Genomic DNA, 12,256 nt, shown 5'->3' on the forward strand with positions numbered 1-12,256 from the left:
TATTTTGGCCTAGGAAAGGGTTGTGTCATGAACAAGTGGCATTTTACCCAAATCAGACAACACAAGGAATATAAAAACAGCTGTAATTTTAAAATACTAGATTATAATATCAGACATGACGGAAAGATTTGAGTTTATTTGTCTGGACAACTTGGGCTTGACCAGCTTTTGTTTTCTTTTTCTTTAAAAATAAATGTACAGTGAAAGTACAATAGTGCTTGCTTCAACAGCATGTATACTAAATTGGAATGATAATGGAGATTATGGCCCCTGCACAAGGATGACATGCAGATTTCTGAAGTGTTCCATATTTTTTTGTCACAAGGAAAAAACCAATTTTTTTCTTTTTTGGGGGATATCTATTTGAGATGATGGATATTAATTAAACTTCCTGTGGTAATCATTTCACAATAATTGTAAGTCAAATAATTACACTGTACACCTTAAACTTAAAACCACAAGTGACTAACACTTGTTTGTGGGTGAAAAGTTAGTTACTCCTGTGGTTCAAGAAGGAAAGAAAAATACTTACCTTGCCTGTCTCATAAACAGCATAAAAGATTAATACATGAAGTATATGTTCTTATTCTGAAATTGTGGCTGCAGGGAGTAGGGGATTAAGAACAGGGCTTTTTTGTTGTTACGAATCCTGTTTTCCCTTAAGTTACGTCATTTTATTAACCAACCTATTCTCTTTCACTTATTTTTTTTAACATTAGTAAATCCTAGATCAAAGGTTTCATACTCTTCCATTCCATCTGCTGTCTGCCTCTTTGGATGGTGGCCATACTCTGGTGTACTGGTACAGAAGATTTTATCGTGTAAAGCCATGCCTGACCTTTTGATCTGATCATATTTTTCATCTTGACATAACACTGCTATATCTTCAGCCTTCAGGAGGGAAGTCCGTTGTTCCCACCACAAACACTGAAAGGGAAAATATTTTCAATTAAGTTTCAACTAGTTCGTTTTATTTAAATTCACTTATCATGTAATCTGAAAATATCAGCTTTGTAATAACTATTGTTCTATTCTTTCAGCACATAAATGTACAGATTCTTATTTGAACCTGAAAAAATGATATAGTAATTCTAAATCTGTATGCACAAAATAACGTAGCATGTAAATACAGCCAGAACTCCAAGGAAAAAAATGAATAAATCCACTATCATCTTGGGAAATTTTAACATACCTCTCTTAGAAACTGACAAATTAAGCTGAATAGTAAAGATATAAATTATGTGAATCAATTAATAAAACAAATTCTTTTCTAGCATGCATGCAACATTTCACTAAAACTGAGCACATACTAGGTCATGAAGCACATTTCATCCACTTTTAAACTACATGTAATCACATCACAACTTAGAAATTAAGGGCATGTTTTTAAAGTTTGAAGATTTAAAGACACATTTCTAAATGACTCTTTGGTCAAAGAGTAAATCATAATGGGAGTTTTAAAATGCTTAGAGCTGAATGATAAGAAAAAGCTATATATTAAAGCTTGTGGAATGCAGCTGAAGTGGTACTTCAAAGTAAATTGTTAGGCTCACAAAACACTTTTCTTAGAAAAGAAAGGCTGAGTTGCTGAAACTCAGCCTCTGTTCACCGGTGCCGAATAGAAACGCGGAGACAGAGTTTTGGGTGAAGTAGAAATGAGTAGCTTTTATTGCTTTGCCAGGCAAAGGGGGCCACAACAGGCTAACGCCTTCAAGACTGTGTGTCCCCCCCTGGAGGGGGTAGTGAGTTTTACAGTGTTCAAGGAGCAGGGTGTGATCAGCTTGTGGACATTCTTCTGATTGGTTGGTGGTGAGGTAATTGGGAGTCAGCATCATGGCCCTTCTGGTTCCAACCGGTCTGGTCTGGAGTCTACATGCTTGTGGGCAGCAGACAGTTAACTTCTTCCACCTGGTGGGGGATTCAGTATCTGCAAAACAGCTCAAAGGATAGGGCTCAGAATATTATCTACAGCCCTTGGGGAAGAACTAAAGGTCCTTGACTCTGTTTAATGGCTAAAGTATTATTATTTTGTCTTGCTTGACTGTTTTCCTTTCTTTCTGCATTTTCTCACTTCTCTGATTGATTTTATTCTTTGACTAAATTCTTTCTACAGACAAAAGGCAGGCAGAGGACATGGATGGGGTCTGTCCTGGGAAGGTCTCATAGCATCCTGCTCGGTTACATTAGGAGCAGAAACTAATGAGGTAAATACAAACATAGAATTTAGAGGATCACTATAACCTAATTTGGCAAATGTCATCAAGATAAAAGAAAAAAGGTACAAGAAAACAAAATTATAAATGATAAAAGGGATGAAAGCCAAAAGAACATTATAAATTGGTATGTCATCTTTCCCTCTGGCCAAAATGGAATAATAGGGACAAGAGTCACTCTTCTGCCACAAACAAGTAAAAAATCAGACAGAAATATGAAATGACAGTTTCCAGACACTGGACATCAGGCACTCAAGGACAGTGATCTGTAAAATAGAGGAAATAAGTTAGTTGGGCCCTATGATTGCTCCACTTTACTGCCTAGAGAGTTTCAAGACTGCAGGACATAGAAGGGAAACCCATGTGGAACTTAGAATTCTCTCTGAGTTGAGGAGAAAGGGTTGGGAGGCCAGGGGAGATAAGACAACCAGATTTCACAGGGTAGAGTATCAAGGTGACAGAGCTGCACAGATAGCTCCAGAGATCTGCGGCTGAGTACTGATGACCACAAGTGACTACTACCCAATACCATGAAAAGAACCACCTGAAAGAACAAGGAGAAACAAGTTTTGGAGCTCACACATGGCCAAGAATAGTTTCCAGACAAAGTGGAAACCCTTCTGTTTCACAGAGTATCAGAGTACTAGGAATAGTATTGTCTCAGTTAAAAAAATGCTATCTGTGCTTGCCTTACAAAGTTCAAAAGCAAGCCTTTATGTAAAGAATAAAAATTTCTCCAAGTAACTTAATTTTTCTGATAACAAAGCTCAAGAATATACATATATATGTGTGTGTGTGTGTGTGTGTGTGTGTGTGTGTGTATATATATATATATATATATTCTAATATCTAATAGCCAACAAAGTAACATTCACAATGCCTGGTATCCAATAAAAAATTACCAGATGTGCACAGAACGCATGCCAATGTAAAATACAACCCATAGTATGGAGAAAAATCAATAAAAAGAAAGACCAAGAAATGACACAGATGATAGAATTAGCAGACAAGGACAATATAACATTAACATCTATAATTCTACTTGCTATGTTCAACACAGTGGAGGAAAGCCTGAGCATGGTAAGAAAAAACATGGAAGATATAAAACAGACCCAAATAGAACTTCTAGAAATAAAATATACAAAGTATCATATGAAAAATACACTAATGAAATTAAGAGTAGATTAGACACTAATCTTGTCGATTAGTGAACTTGAACACAAAGCAAGGAAAATTATCTCAAATGAAACACATATTGAAAAACAACTGAAAAAGAAATGAACAAAGCATCAGTAAGCTGCATGACTATTTTGGGCAGCCTAATATAAGTGGAATCGGAATTTTTAAAATATTTGAAGAAATAATGGTTGAAATATTTCCAAATTTGGTGAAAACTATAAACTCACAAACACGAGAGGCTCAGCTAACTGCAAGAACAAGAAACATGAAAAAAAGGCATACCAAGTTACATCATAATCAAATTGCTTAAAATCAGTGATAAAGAAAAAAATTTTTAAATCAGAGAAAAGTTAACATTACACACAAAGGAACAACGATTAAGAATGATAGCAAACTTCTTGTCAGAAACAAAGCAAGTAAGATGACAGTGGGGGCAACATCTTGAAAGAACAAAATGTGTTTGGAATTCTATACCCAATAGAAATATCTTTTTAAAATGAAGGTGAAATAAAGGTTTATGTTGGCATACAAAAGCTAACGGAATTGATCACCAGCAACTTACAATACAAAAATATAAGTCCTTCATGCAGAAGGAAAATGATATCAGATAGAAATCTAGATCTACACAAAGAATTGAAGAATAGTAGAAATGGTAACTATGTGGGCAAATATATTTTTTAAAACCTTTATAATTTGTTTAAACCTTTAAAAAATAGTTGACTGTTTAAAGCAAAATTTAAAAAAATGCATTGTGGAGTTTATAACATGTAGAAAAATTTGACAGTAGCACAAAGGCAGAGATGGAGAAAAAGGAAGTTTACTGTATTAAGCTTCTTATACCACTGTCAATGAATAGAAAAATAATGCCATATATGTAATTTATGTTTCTAATAGCCATGTTAAAAAGTCAAAATAATCAGTGAAATTAATTTTAATAGAATATTTTACTTAATCCAATGTCCAAAATATTATTTTAGCAAATAACTGTCCTCAGTTTGCCTTAAATAAAACTCTTCTCTATTCCTATTATAGATTGTTTATTATTTGTCGATAACATTTATGAAGACAATTATAAAATTTTGTTGAAATACAGTAAGGAAGATCTAAATACATGGTGAGCTATAACTTGTTCATGGATAGGAAGAGTTAGTATCATTAAGATGTTAATTCCTCCAAAATTGTCCTATGGATTACATGTAATTTCATCCAGAATCCCTAAGGGGCTTTTCATGGAATTGAACAAGTGAATGCTACGTTTATATGGAAATGCAAAGAGCTAAGACGATCCTGAACAAAAGCAAAATAGAACTTTCCCTATCAGACATCATGATGTAGTCACAAAAATGGATTAGTATACAGCAAGGAAAATGAACAAACCACAGATACATGCATCAATATGAATGAATCTCAAAAAATGTTAACATTGAGCCAAAACAAAAAAGCCACAGATATAAAAAACATTCCAGTTTACATATTTAGAAAACAGGCAGGGGAATCTGTATTTCTTAGGGATACGTACACATGAGATGAAACAATGAGGAAAAGCACAGGGATTATTAATAAAATCCAGAGTAATATCTACAAGGGACTGATAATAATCAAGCTGGATGGTGAATACACAGGTGTTCATGTTATTATTCAAAGTGTCTTCTTACACATTATTCTCTTTGTGTATATTTTATAATAAAACAATTTAAAAGATGGAATGCTCAGAAAATAGTGAGTCATGCTGAAACCCTAAACAAAGAATATATTAAATTTTGCCATGCTTTTTTAGCACAGTTTAAAAAAACAACCATAACTGAAAGGGAACAGGAGGGATCCCTCAAAAGTAATGGTGTCCAAAGTTTAAAACTCCCAATTTTTAAATAACAGATACTTTGGGGAACTGCACATTAAATTCCCTAAACTGCCTACTGTTTCCAAATTTAAATATTTATGCATAAACTAGTGAACATTCCAAGCTCTTCACTTGGTGGGGTTGCTCCCAATCAACATTTTAGTTCTGGTCGTGCTATACAGCAGTGCTTGCAAGTGCAACTACTTGAAATTTTTATTTCAAAACAGAATGGAAAATTGAAATGTTAAAGTGCTACTAATGATATGATATATGTGTCTCTTAAAACATAAACTACTGAAGCAAACATGAAAATCATTAGATGTCCTGAAAGGGGGGAATCATATGCTCATTTAATTTCAGTGGTAAACTGTTCAGATATGAAAGGAAAAAAATGAAAGAACAAATATACAACTGAGCAAACACATAATTAAAGGGTATACTTAAGGATTTCTGGGATGGGAACTCCACTGCGTGTTTAAATCTATTGTTTGACCTGTACATTATATGTTCATACATTTTCAGGAATTCATTTCCCACTAAAATTGCAGACCACTTTACTAGGAGCAAGAAACCCTAAAAATAATTGATCCAATTACTTTCACTACTCTGTGATTAACATAGTTTCAAATACTGAAGGAAATGAGGCCAGCCAAAGCAAACAAACACCCCCCCCCCCCAAAAAAAATGAACAACAGAAAACCATGGTAGTGTAAGAAGAAAAAAATAAAAACACTAAGTTAGGAGGGCCTAAGCTTTGCTACTGTGTGATTTTGTGTTTCACAGTACATTAAGAAAGTTAAATCAGACATTCCCTCCTATTTATTAGGTTTAAAACTCTAAGCCTTAAATAAATGCACTGTATTGCATTAAAATAACAGAAAAGGAAAAATAATCTCAGTTGAAACATGTGAATGTCCCACTAACTGCCAAGGCTTGAGATACAAAGATAAATTGGATATGTTCCCCGTTACAGATGAATATACAAGTTCTAAAATAAAAGCAACATACTACTTTATCAGATAATGCTACCAATGAAATCTTACTGGTTTTAGAAAGGGGATGGAATTTTAATGAATCAGGGCATCTATTTTTGCTTTATTAGGCATATACAATCATAAGTGAAAACAAATGAAACAGATACACTTATATAAATGCAATTGTAAAATAGTATTTTATTATTTTTAATATAGTGCTGTAACATTTCATAATATTGCATACTACTCAAATGTTGGTTTATTTAGTTTGGCAAGAATATCTTCCCCTCATCCCACTTCCCAATTAGAATTTAAAGATGCATTATCCTTTTAGAGCTCCATCATATTGGCTCCTAATATATTTCATAAAACAGTAATGCTATGAACTAAAATGAGTAAAGGTTAACAACAATTACTTTGATTTCACAGTTTCACAAAGCAGCCAGTAGATTGCTGAATTTAGAACAGCAACAAAAATCCACTGAGACTTTGTATTATAATTACTTTTTCCATAATGCTCCTTCTTGAGAGAAGAAAAAATATGAAGGCAAAGGTAATGCTTTGTCCAACAAAAGTCCTTTATCCAAAAAATCAACCTTTATCTGCAAATAGGTTTTACAGTTACCAAATGATATGCTGTTTCTGTGCCAACAGATGTTATCACTTTTTTTTGGTCTTTATTTTTTGCTTTCTTGTTCTAGTGCTACCAGCAAGTGAACAAAATGACACTAAAAATTAAGTTCTAGGAACAATTTTCAAAATAAAACTTAGAGTAAAAAAAACCCCAGGGCATTGAGTCAAGTACTTACAAATATAAAACAAGTAAGCATAATTGCATAGATTAGCTAGTAAAAATTCAAATTCAGACAAAAATAAAACACCTAATTTAATTAAATAAATGTAAAGGACTCTTTGAAGTATTCTCTTGATTTTTACATTAATGTTGCATGCATTGCCCTTTTACAACATGTTTTCATTTTTTTTTGGCACAGTTTCTCTCGGATTAAAATATAATAAATCTTAGGAAAGCAAGTTGAAAAAAGAAAATTTTTCCCACAAGGGTCAGTGAAGATTAATGAAAATACATTTTGGAGCATTTAAAATAGTACATTTGAAAAGAGTAGTCATATTAAAAAAATTTTTAGGAACAAAGTATTTGCTAGTATTGGTTCAATAAAGTCATCAGCACACCAACTATTTCATATTACCCCTTGCATTCAAATCTAATCAAATTAATTACCCAAGTAACAGATCCAATGAATTAAATACAATTTTATATATAAATGCTTAAAATATGGTCAAATTCTATACTTAGAGATATAATGCTTGTTTCACTGGCAAAAATTTTAAAAATCCTCCCCTCAAAGGTCATTCTATTATTTCTATTATTTTTCCTTCTGTAAGAACTATTTTGTTTGAAAGACTTAGCTTAGATTTATTAATGTGACTACAGGGTCCTCAAAAAAAAAGCAGGCACAGCTGGTTAGTTTATGAATTATGCTGCATTAACAAGTTCAATTGATTAGAAAGAGTGGAACACCCTGTCACCTGATACTTAGACTATCTGCATCACTAAAAAGTGTTTATCTGATAAATTCACCATCAATTTGGTGATCTTTAATATAACTACCCTGTTCTTTTGAATATACATATACTGAACTTCATAACTTCTACTACAATAAAAAGGGCACAGATACAATCTTCTACTTAACAATATAAAAGAGGTTTGGCAGATGCAGTCAGCATCGTGGACACCATTTAAACCTGTATTCTATAGCTTGTAGGTTTTTAAGTGTCTTGCCAAAAGCTTAGTTTCATGATATTTAATTTACAAAGTGTCATACTATTTAAAAGTACTCATATACATTTTCTTCTTGTAACATACCTCTGATTCCGAGCAGAAACATTATAAATGCTATCATAAATGAAATCTTTCTTTACAGAATAGACTATGAATCATATCAAAAATGCTTTTAGTTCCCATCTTAAAACATCAGTAAACTAATTTTTAAACAAGTATTTTAGGTATACAACTGGAAATGTAAATAGCCTGCACATAACTATAATAATGAAAAGACTGATTCAACAGTACCATATCTGCTTAGAAAACTACCAAGTATAGTACTTTGAGAAAAACACACAGACACACACATATATATGTATCTGTAAATAAATATATATATATAATTTTCTATTGAAACTTTTTTTTTAAAGTTTCACAATATGAAGAGGTTTTTGCTGTTAATACATAAACACATACATTATATTGACGAATCTGATACAAATGTAATCTAATATGATGGTTCATTAACAAGCAGCAGTTTGACCCTCTGAGGATCACCAAAGGGGAAAATAATCCTAATGTAGGGTTCAACCAATTAAAGAATCCTTAGTAATTTTCATGAATATCATCCTTTTGTGTCCAGACCATTAAGTGCATTTAATAAAATTTAACACATAACAAGGTGATTTCTTCAGGAGAATTTTGCCATTCAAGTACCTAAGTTCATTATTATATAGAAAGTGAAACTTTTCAATTACTGCTCTGAAAAATCAGAGAAAGGAATACAGTATTATTTTTGCTGTGCAGCACTGCTTTAGATTCATGACGGCATCTCTATCATGATGCTCTTTAAAATGAGCAGTGAAAAAATAATAAAACACTATTTCAAAAATGTTAGCATATTTGGTTAAAATACAAAATATACTAATATAATAGCATTTATATGTTAAAAACACAAACATTTAAATGCTGTGTAATCATTTTAATGTGTTCAACATGAAGAACAGCTTCTCTCTTCACAATTGCCACATTTTAATTGATTATCAGTACAATATTTCTTCTGTATTTTATAAGTAACTTTTACAGGTTTTCTGTTGTAATTTTTTTTTTTTTTTTGCAAAGTATAACCTATAGCACAGTGATTTATAATTTAAGGTAATAGCTATTTTCACATTCTCATTTAGCTTTTTCTCTGTTTCATGCTTCTGAAGCTCTTTTGTTTTGTTTTTGCTTTGAGAGGTAGATTTAGTAAAGAATGGGCATGTCAAACTTACTGCCAAAATGCAATTATCAACAGCTGTACTGCTAATGTGCAGTTTCCAAGAATGCTAGAAAAATTCAGAACCATTATTGTAATACTTTACCAAAGTTTTCCTTTTCAGGCTTAAATTATTAAATAATCTCATAATGTATTTAACTGTTCACAAATAGATACAAGAAAAAGATAAAACAATGAAAGACATATATACAGGCACACCAAAATAACAACAAAACTATAAAAGGTTGCATATGGATGGAAACTTTTTTGTTTTGCTTTTTAAAAGTGCATTAACGTCTTTCTTTTTTGTTCTACATAAAAACACATCAAATATTCCTAATGACATTACAAGAAAGGGGAGATATCTGAAGCTACCCTTTTTAGCCATTAATTTTTCCTCCTACCAAGTTAAAGTTGAAACCCTTCCATTGGTGCTTCCTGCTGCTGAAATACAAACTGTTGTTGGTTTTCATCCACTTGAGGTACAATACTGGGATCATCATCTTCTACACCAAAGTAATGTTCAATCAGATCAAAAGCCTTTTGGTAAATTTCCTGATTTTCATGGCTTTGCAGAAATTCGATTTTATCCAGGCCTATTAATGCAAAGCATATGTACAGAAACAAAGTTGTTACTCGAATTTCAACATATATTTAAGTCAAAATAATGAATCAATAGCATCCATCAGTCCACTGGCAATTGGACTGTTATTTTTATCTAATTAAAAAGATTAAAATATAATTTTTAAAGGTTACTTTCCATTTACAGTTATTACAAAATATTGGCTATATTCCCTGTGTTGTATACTACATCCTTGAGCCTATCTTACACCCAATAGTTTGTACCTCCCACTCCCCCACCCCACTGGTAACCACTAGTTTACTCTATATGAGTCTACTTCTTTTTTGTTATATTCACTAGTTTGTAGTATTTTTTAGATTCTACATATAAGTGATATCATTAACTTTTATCTAATTTTTGCACATACTGATAGCCAACACTTATGCCTTATACTTCAAGAATGAAAGAATGGGGCAATGTGGTATGAAGAATAAGCACAGGCTGGGGAGTAGGAAGATCATAGACTCCACCCTTCTAGTTGTGTGATTTTTCCCAAATAAGTTTGGTTCTTCTGTACTTTAGTTTCTGAATTTTAAAATGACAGTTTTACATTACGTAACTCCACAAGTTGTTTCCAGAGTAATTGTGCTAAATAAAAAGCACAAAAAGGGAAAGCAACAAAATAAAAATAAAAAAACTAAAATACAAGCAAGCTACCACACAAGTTCTCTCACAGAATGAGCCAAAAGGTATCAATAAGGATAAATGAATACTATTTGGAAATCCAATACAGCCTATAAGTGAAACTGAAAAAGCTCATTTCGATAGTATAAGGAGAATCTACAGTGCTCTATTTTATTGCTTACAAGAAAATAATCTACATATAAGTCTGGGTGATGCTAAAAATCTTTTCTACTTATTACAGATAAACCTCTTCAATTATATGATTGCAGGATATAAGGAATAAGCAAAGTAGTCATATCTATATACAATCATAGAATAGCCTAAACTCTAGTATAACTTGGGATCAAAATAATGATTGTAGTAAGGAAATATTCTTAAATCAGTGATTGATATCTTTTATTTATATGATGTTTTAACCATTGACATTATATAATTTGAAATAAAGGCAAAGCGACCTCCCAGGCTTGGTTCAAGAATCACAAATAAAAGCTTGACTCAACCATATAACATAATAGGACTTAAGACAGAAAGTGAATATTTAATGGAAATATATTGAGAGGGAAAAAAACTGACTTAGATTCATGTGTTATCCTAAAATAAATTCCATGTGAGTTAAGTTAAATATTTTAAGACTCCAATCAGAAAAATCTAGCCAATAAATAAAATAATTTTCATCAAATCTCTGTGAGGACAATGACTTTGTAAACTTTGAAGGAATAGAATATTAGGCTGAACCATTTATTAATTATAAAAGAACACAGTTTATCTCATTAAATTAAAAAGGTAAAAAGGATGGGAGAAAAGCCGTATTAAAATAAACTATAAAATAAAATCAATTCAAATTTTTACAAAAAAAAAAGACAAGTTGGTAACTGGACAAAGTATAATAAAGATGTAACTGAGATAAGGAAATATACTAACACATGGAAAATACACACCACTTTCTACATGTAATAAAACAAGAAACACATAAAAGCAACTTGGTGGTACCATTTTACATTGGCTAAATCAGCAAAATCAACAAAACAAGTAAGAGGCAGTGACACTGCCGAGTAACATGCCTTCAGAAAGCAAAATGAGAAAACATATCAAAAACTTAAAAAGAAGTTTGTGCCCAAGCTCAGCAATAATATTCCTGAAATTTTATCCCCAAATATTAACTCAACAGAAGAAAAATATTAATAAATATTATATTTTTGTATATTATATTTTGTATTATTTGTATATTATTATTTTGTATATTATAAATATTAAAATATATTAATAATATAATATTTTAATAAAAATAAAAAATAAGCATCAGAAAGATGTTTATTTTGGCATATGTAAAGTGCAAAACGAATTGGAAACAAACTAATGGTCAACTACAAGAGTGTGGCTAAAACCCCACTTACTATGGCTAAAACAGCATGCAACATTCTCTTTTTATAACATTATGTGGCTATTGCAAATCACAGAAAATTATGCAAATCATAGAAATTATGTATTGTTTGGAGAAAATGTAAAATTCTCCAAAACGTTAAAAGTAGAACACCAAACTATACATGGACTGCAGTTATATCAATGTAAACTAATTCTGCATAAGGACAATGTAAAAAGGATGGTAAATAGTAAAAAGAAATTGTTAGGATAATAGAATTAAGGGTAACTGTAAAAAAAAGATATCAAAAATATTATACTGCTTTTACACAAAATATTTTTATAGAATTAGAGGGGGAATATGCCTATGGTAGATAATTAAGAACTGACTAACTCTCAACACA

The 12,256-nt window shown here is 31.6% G+C and overlaps 1 protein-coding gene and 1 pseudogene across 2 annotated transcripts in view; one reads left to right on the forward strand and one right to left on the reverse strand.

Annotated features, from left to right (window-relative positions):
- Window positions 1–214: 214 nt before the first annotated feature.
- On the forward strand, window positions 215–315 carry LOC132376488 (U6 spliceosomal RNA; annotated as a pseudogene).
- Window positions 316–9,010: 8,695 nt separating this feature from the next.
- KPNA5 (karyopherin subunit alpha 5) overlaps window positions 9,011–12,256 on the reverse strand; it is a 41,499-nt gene continuing 38,253 nt past the window's right edge. The window contains exon 12 of one of the 2 annotated variants that reach the window (XM_059941975.1): window positions 9,011–9,843. In XM_059941975.1, the coding sequence (XP_059797958.1) occupies window positions 9,656–9,843 (188 nt within the window). In that variant the 3' untranslated portion in view covers window positions 9,011–9,655. The remainder of the gene's footprint in view (window positions 9,844–12,256) is intronic. The other variant, XM_059941974.1, reaches the window with a different exon arrangement.

Source organism: Balaenoptera ricei, chromosome 12 (assembly GCF_028023285.1).
Source record: "Balaenoptera ricei isolate mBalRic1 chromosome 12, mBalRic1.hap2, whole genome shotgun sequence".
NCBI lineage: Eukaryota > Metazoa > Chordata > Mammalia > Artiodactyla > Balaenopteridae > Balaenoptera > Balaenoptera ricei.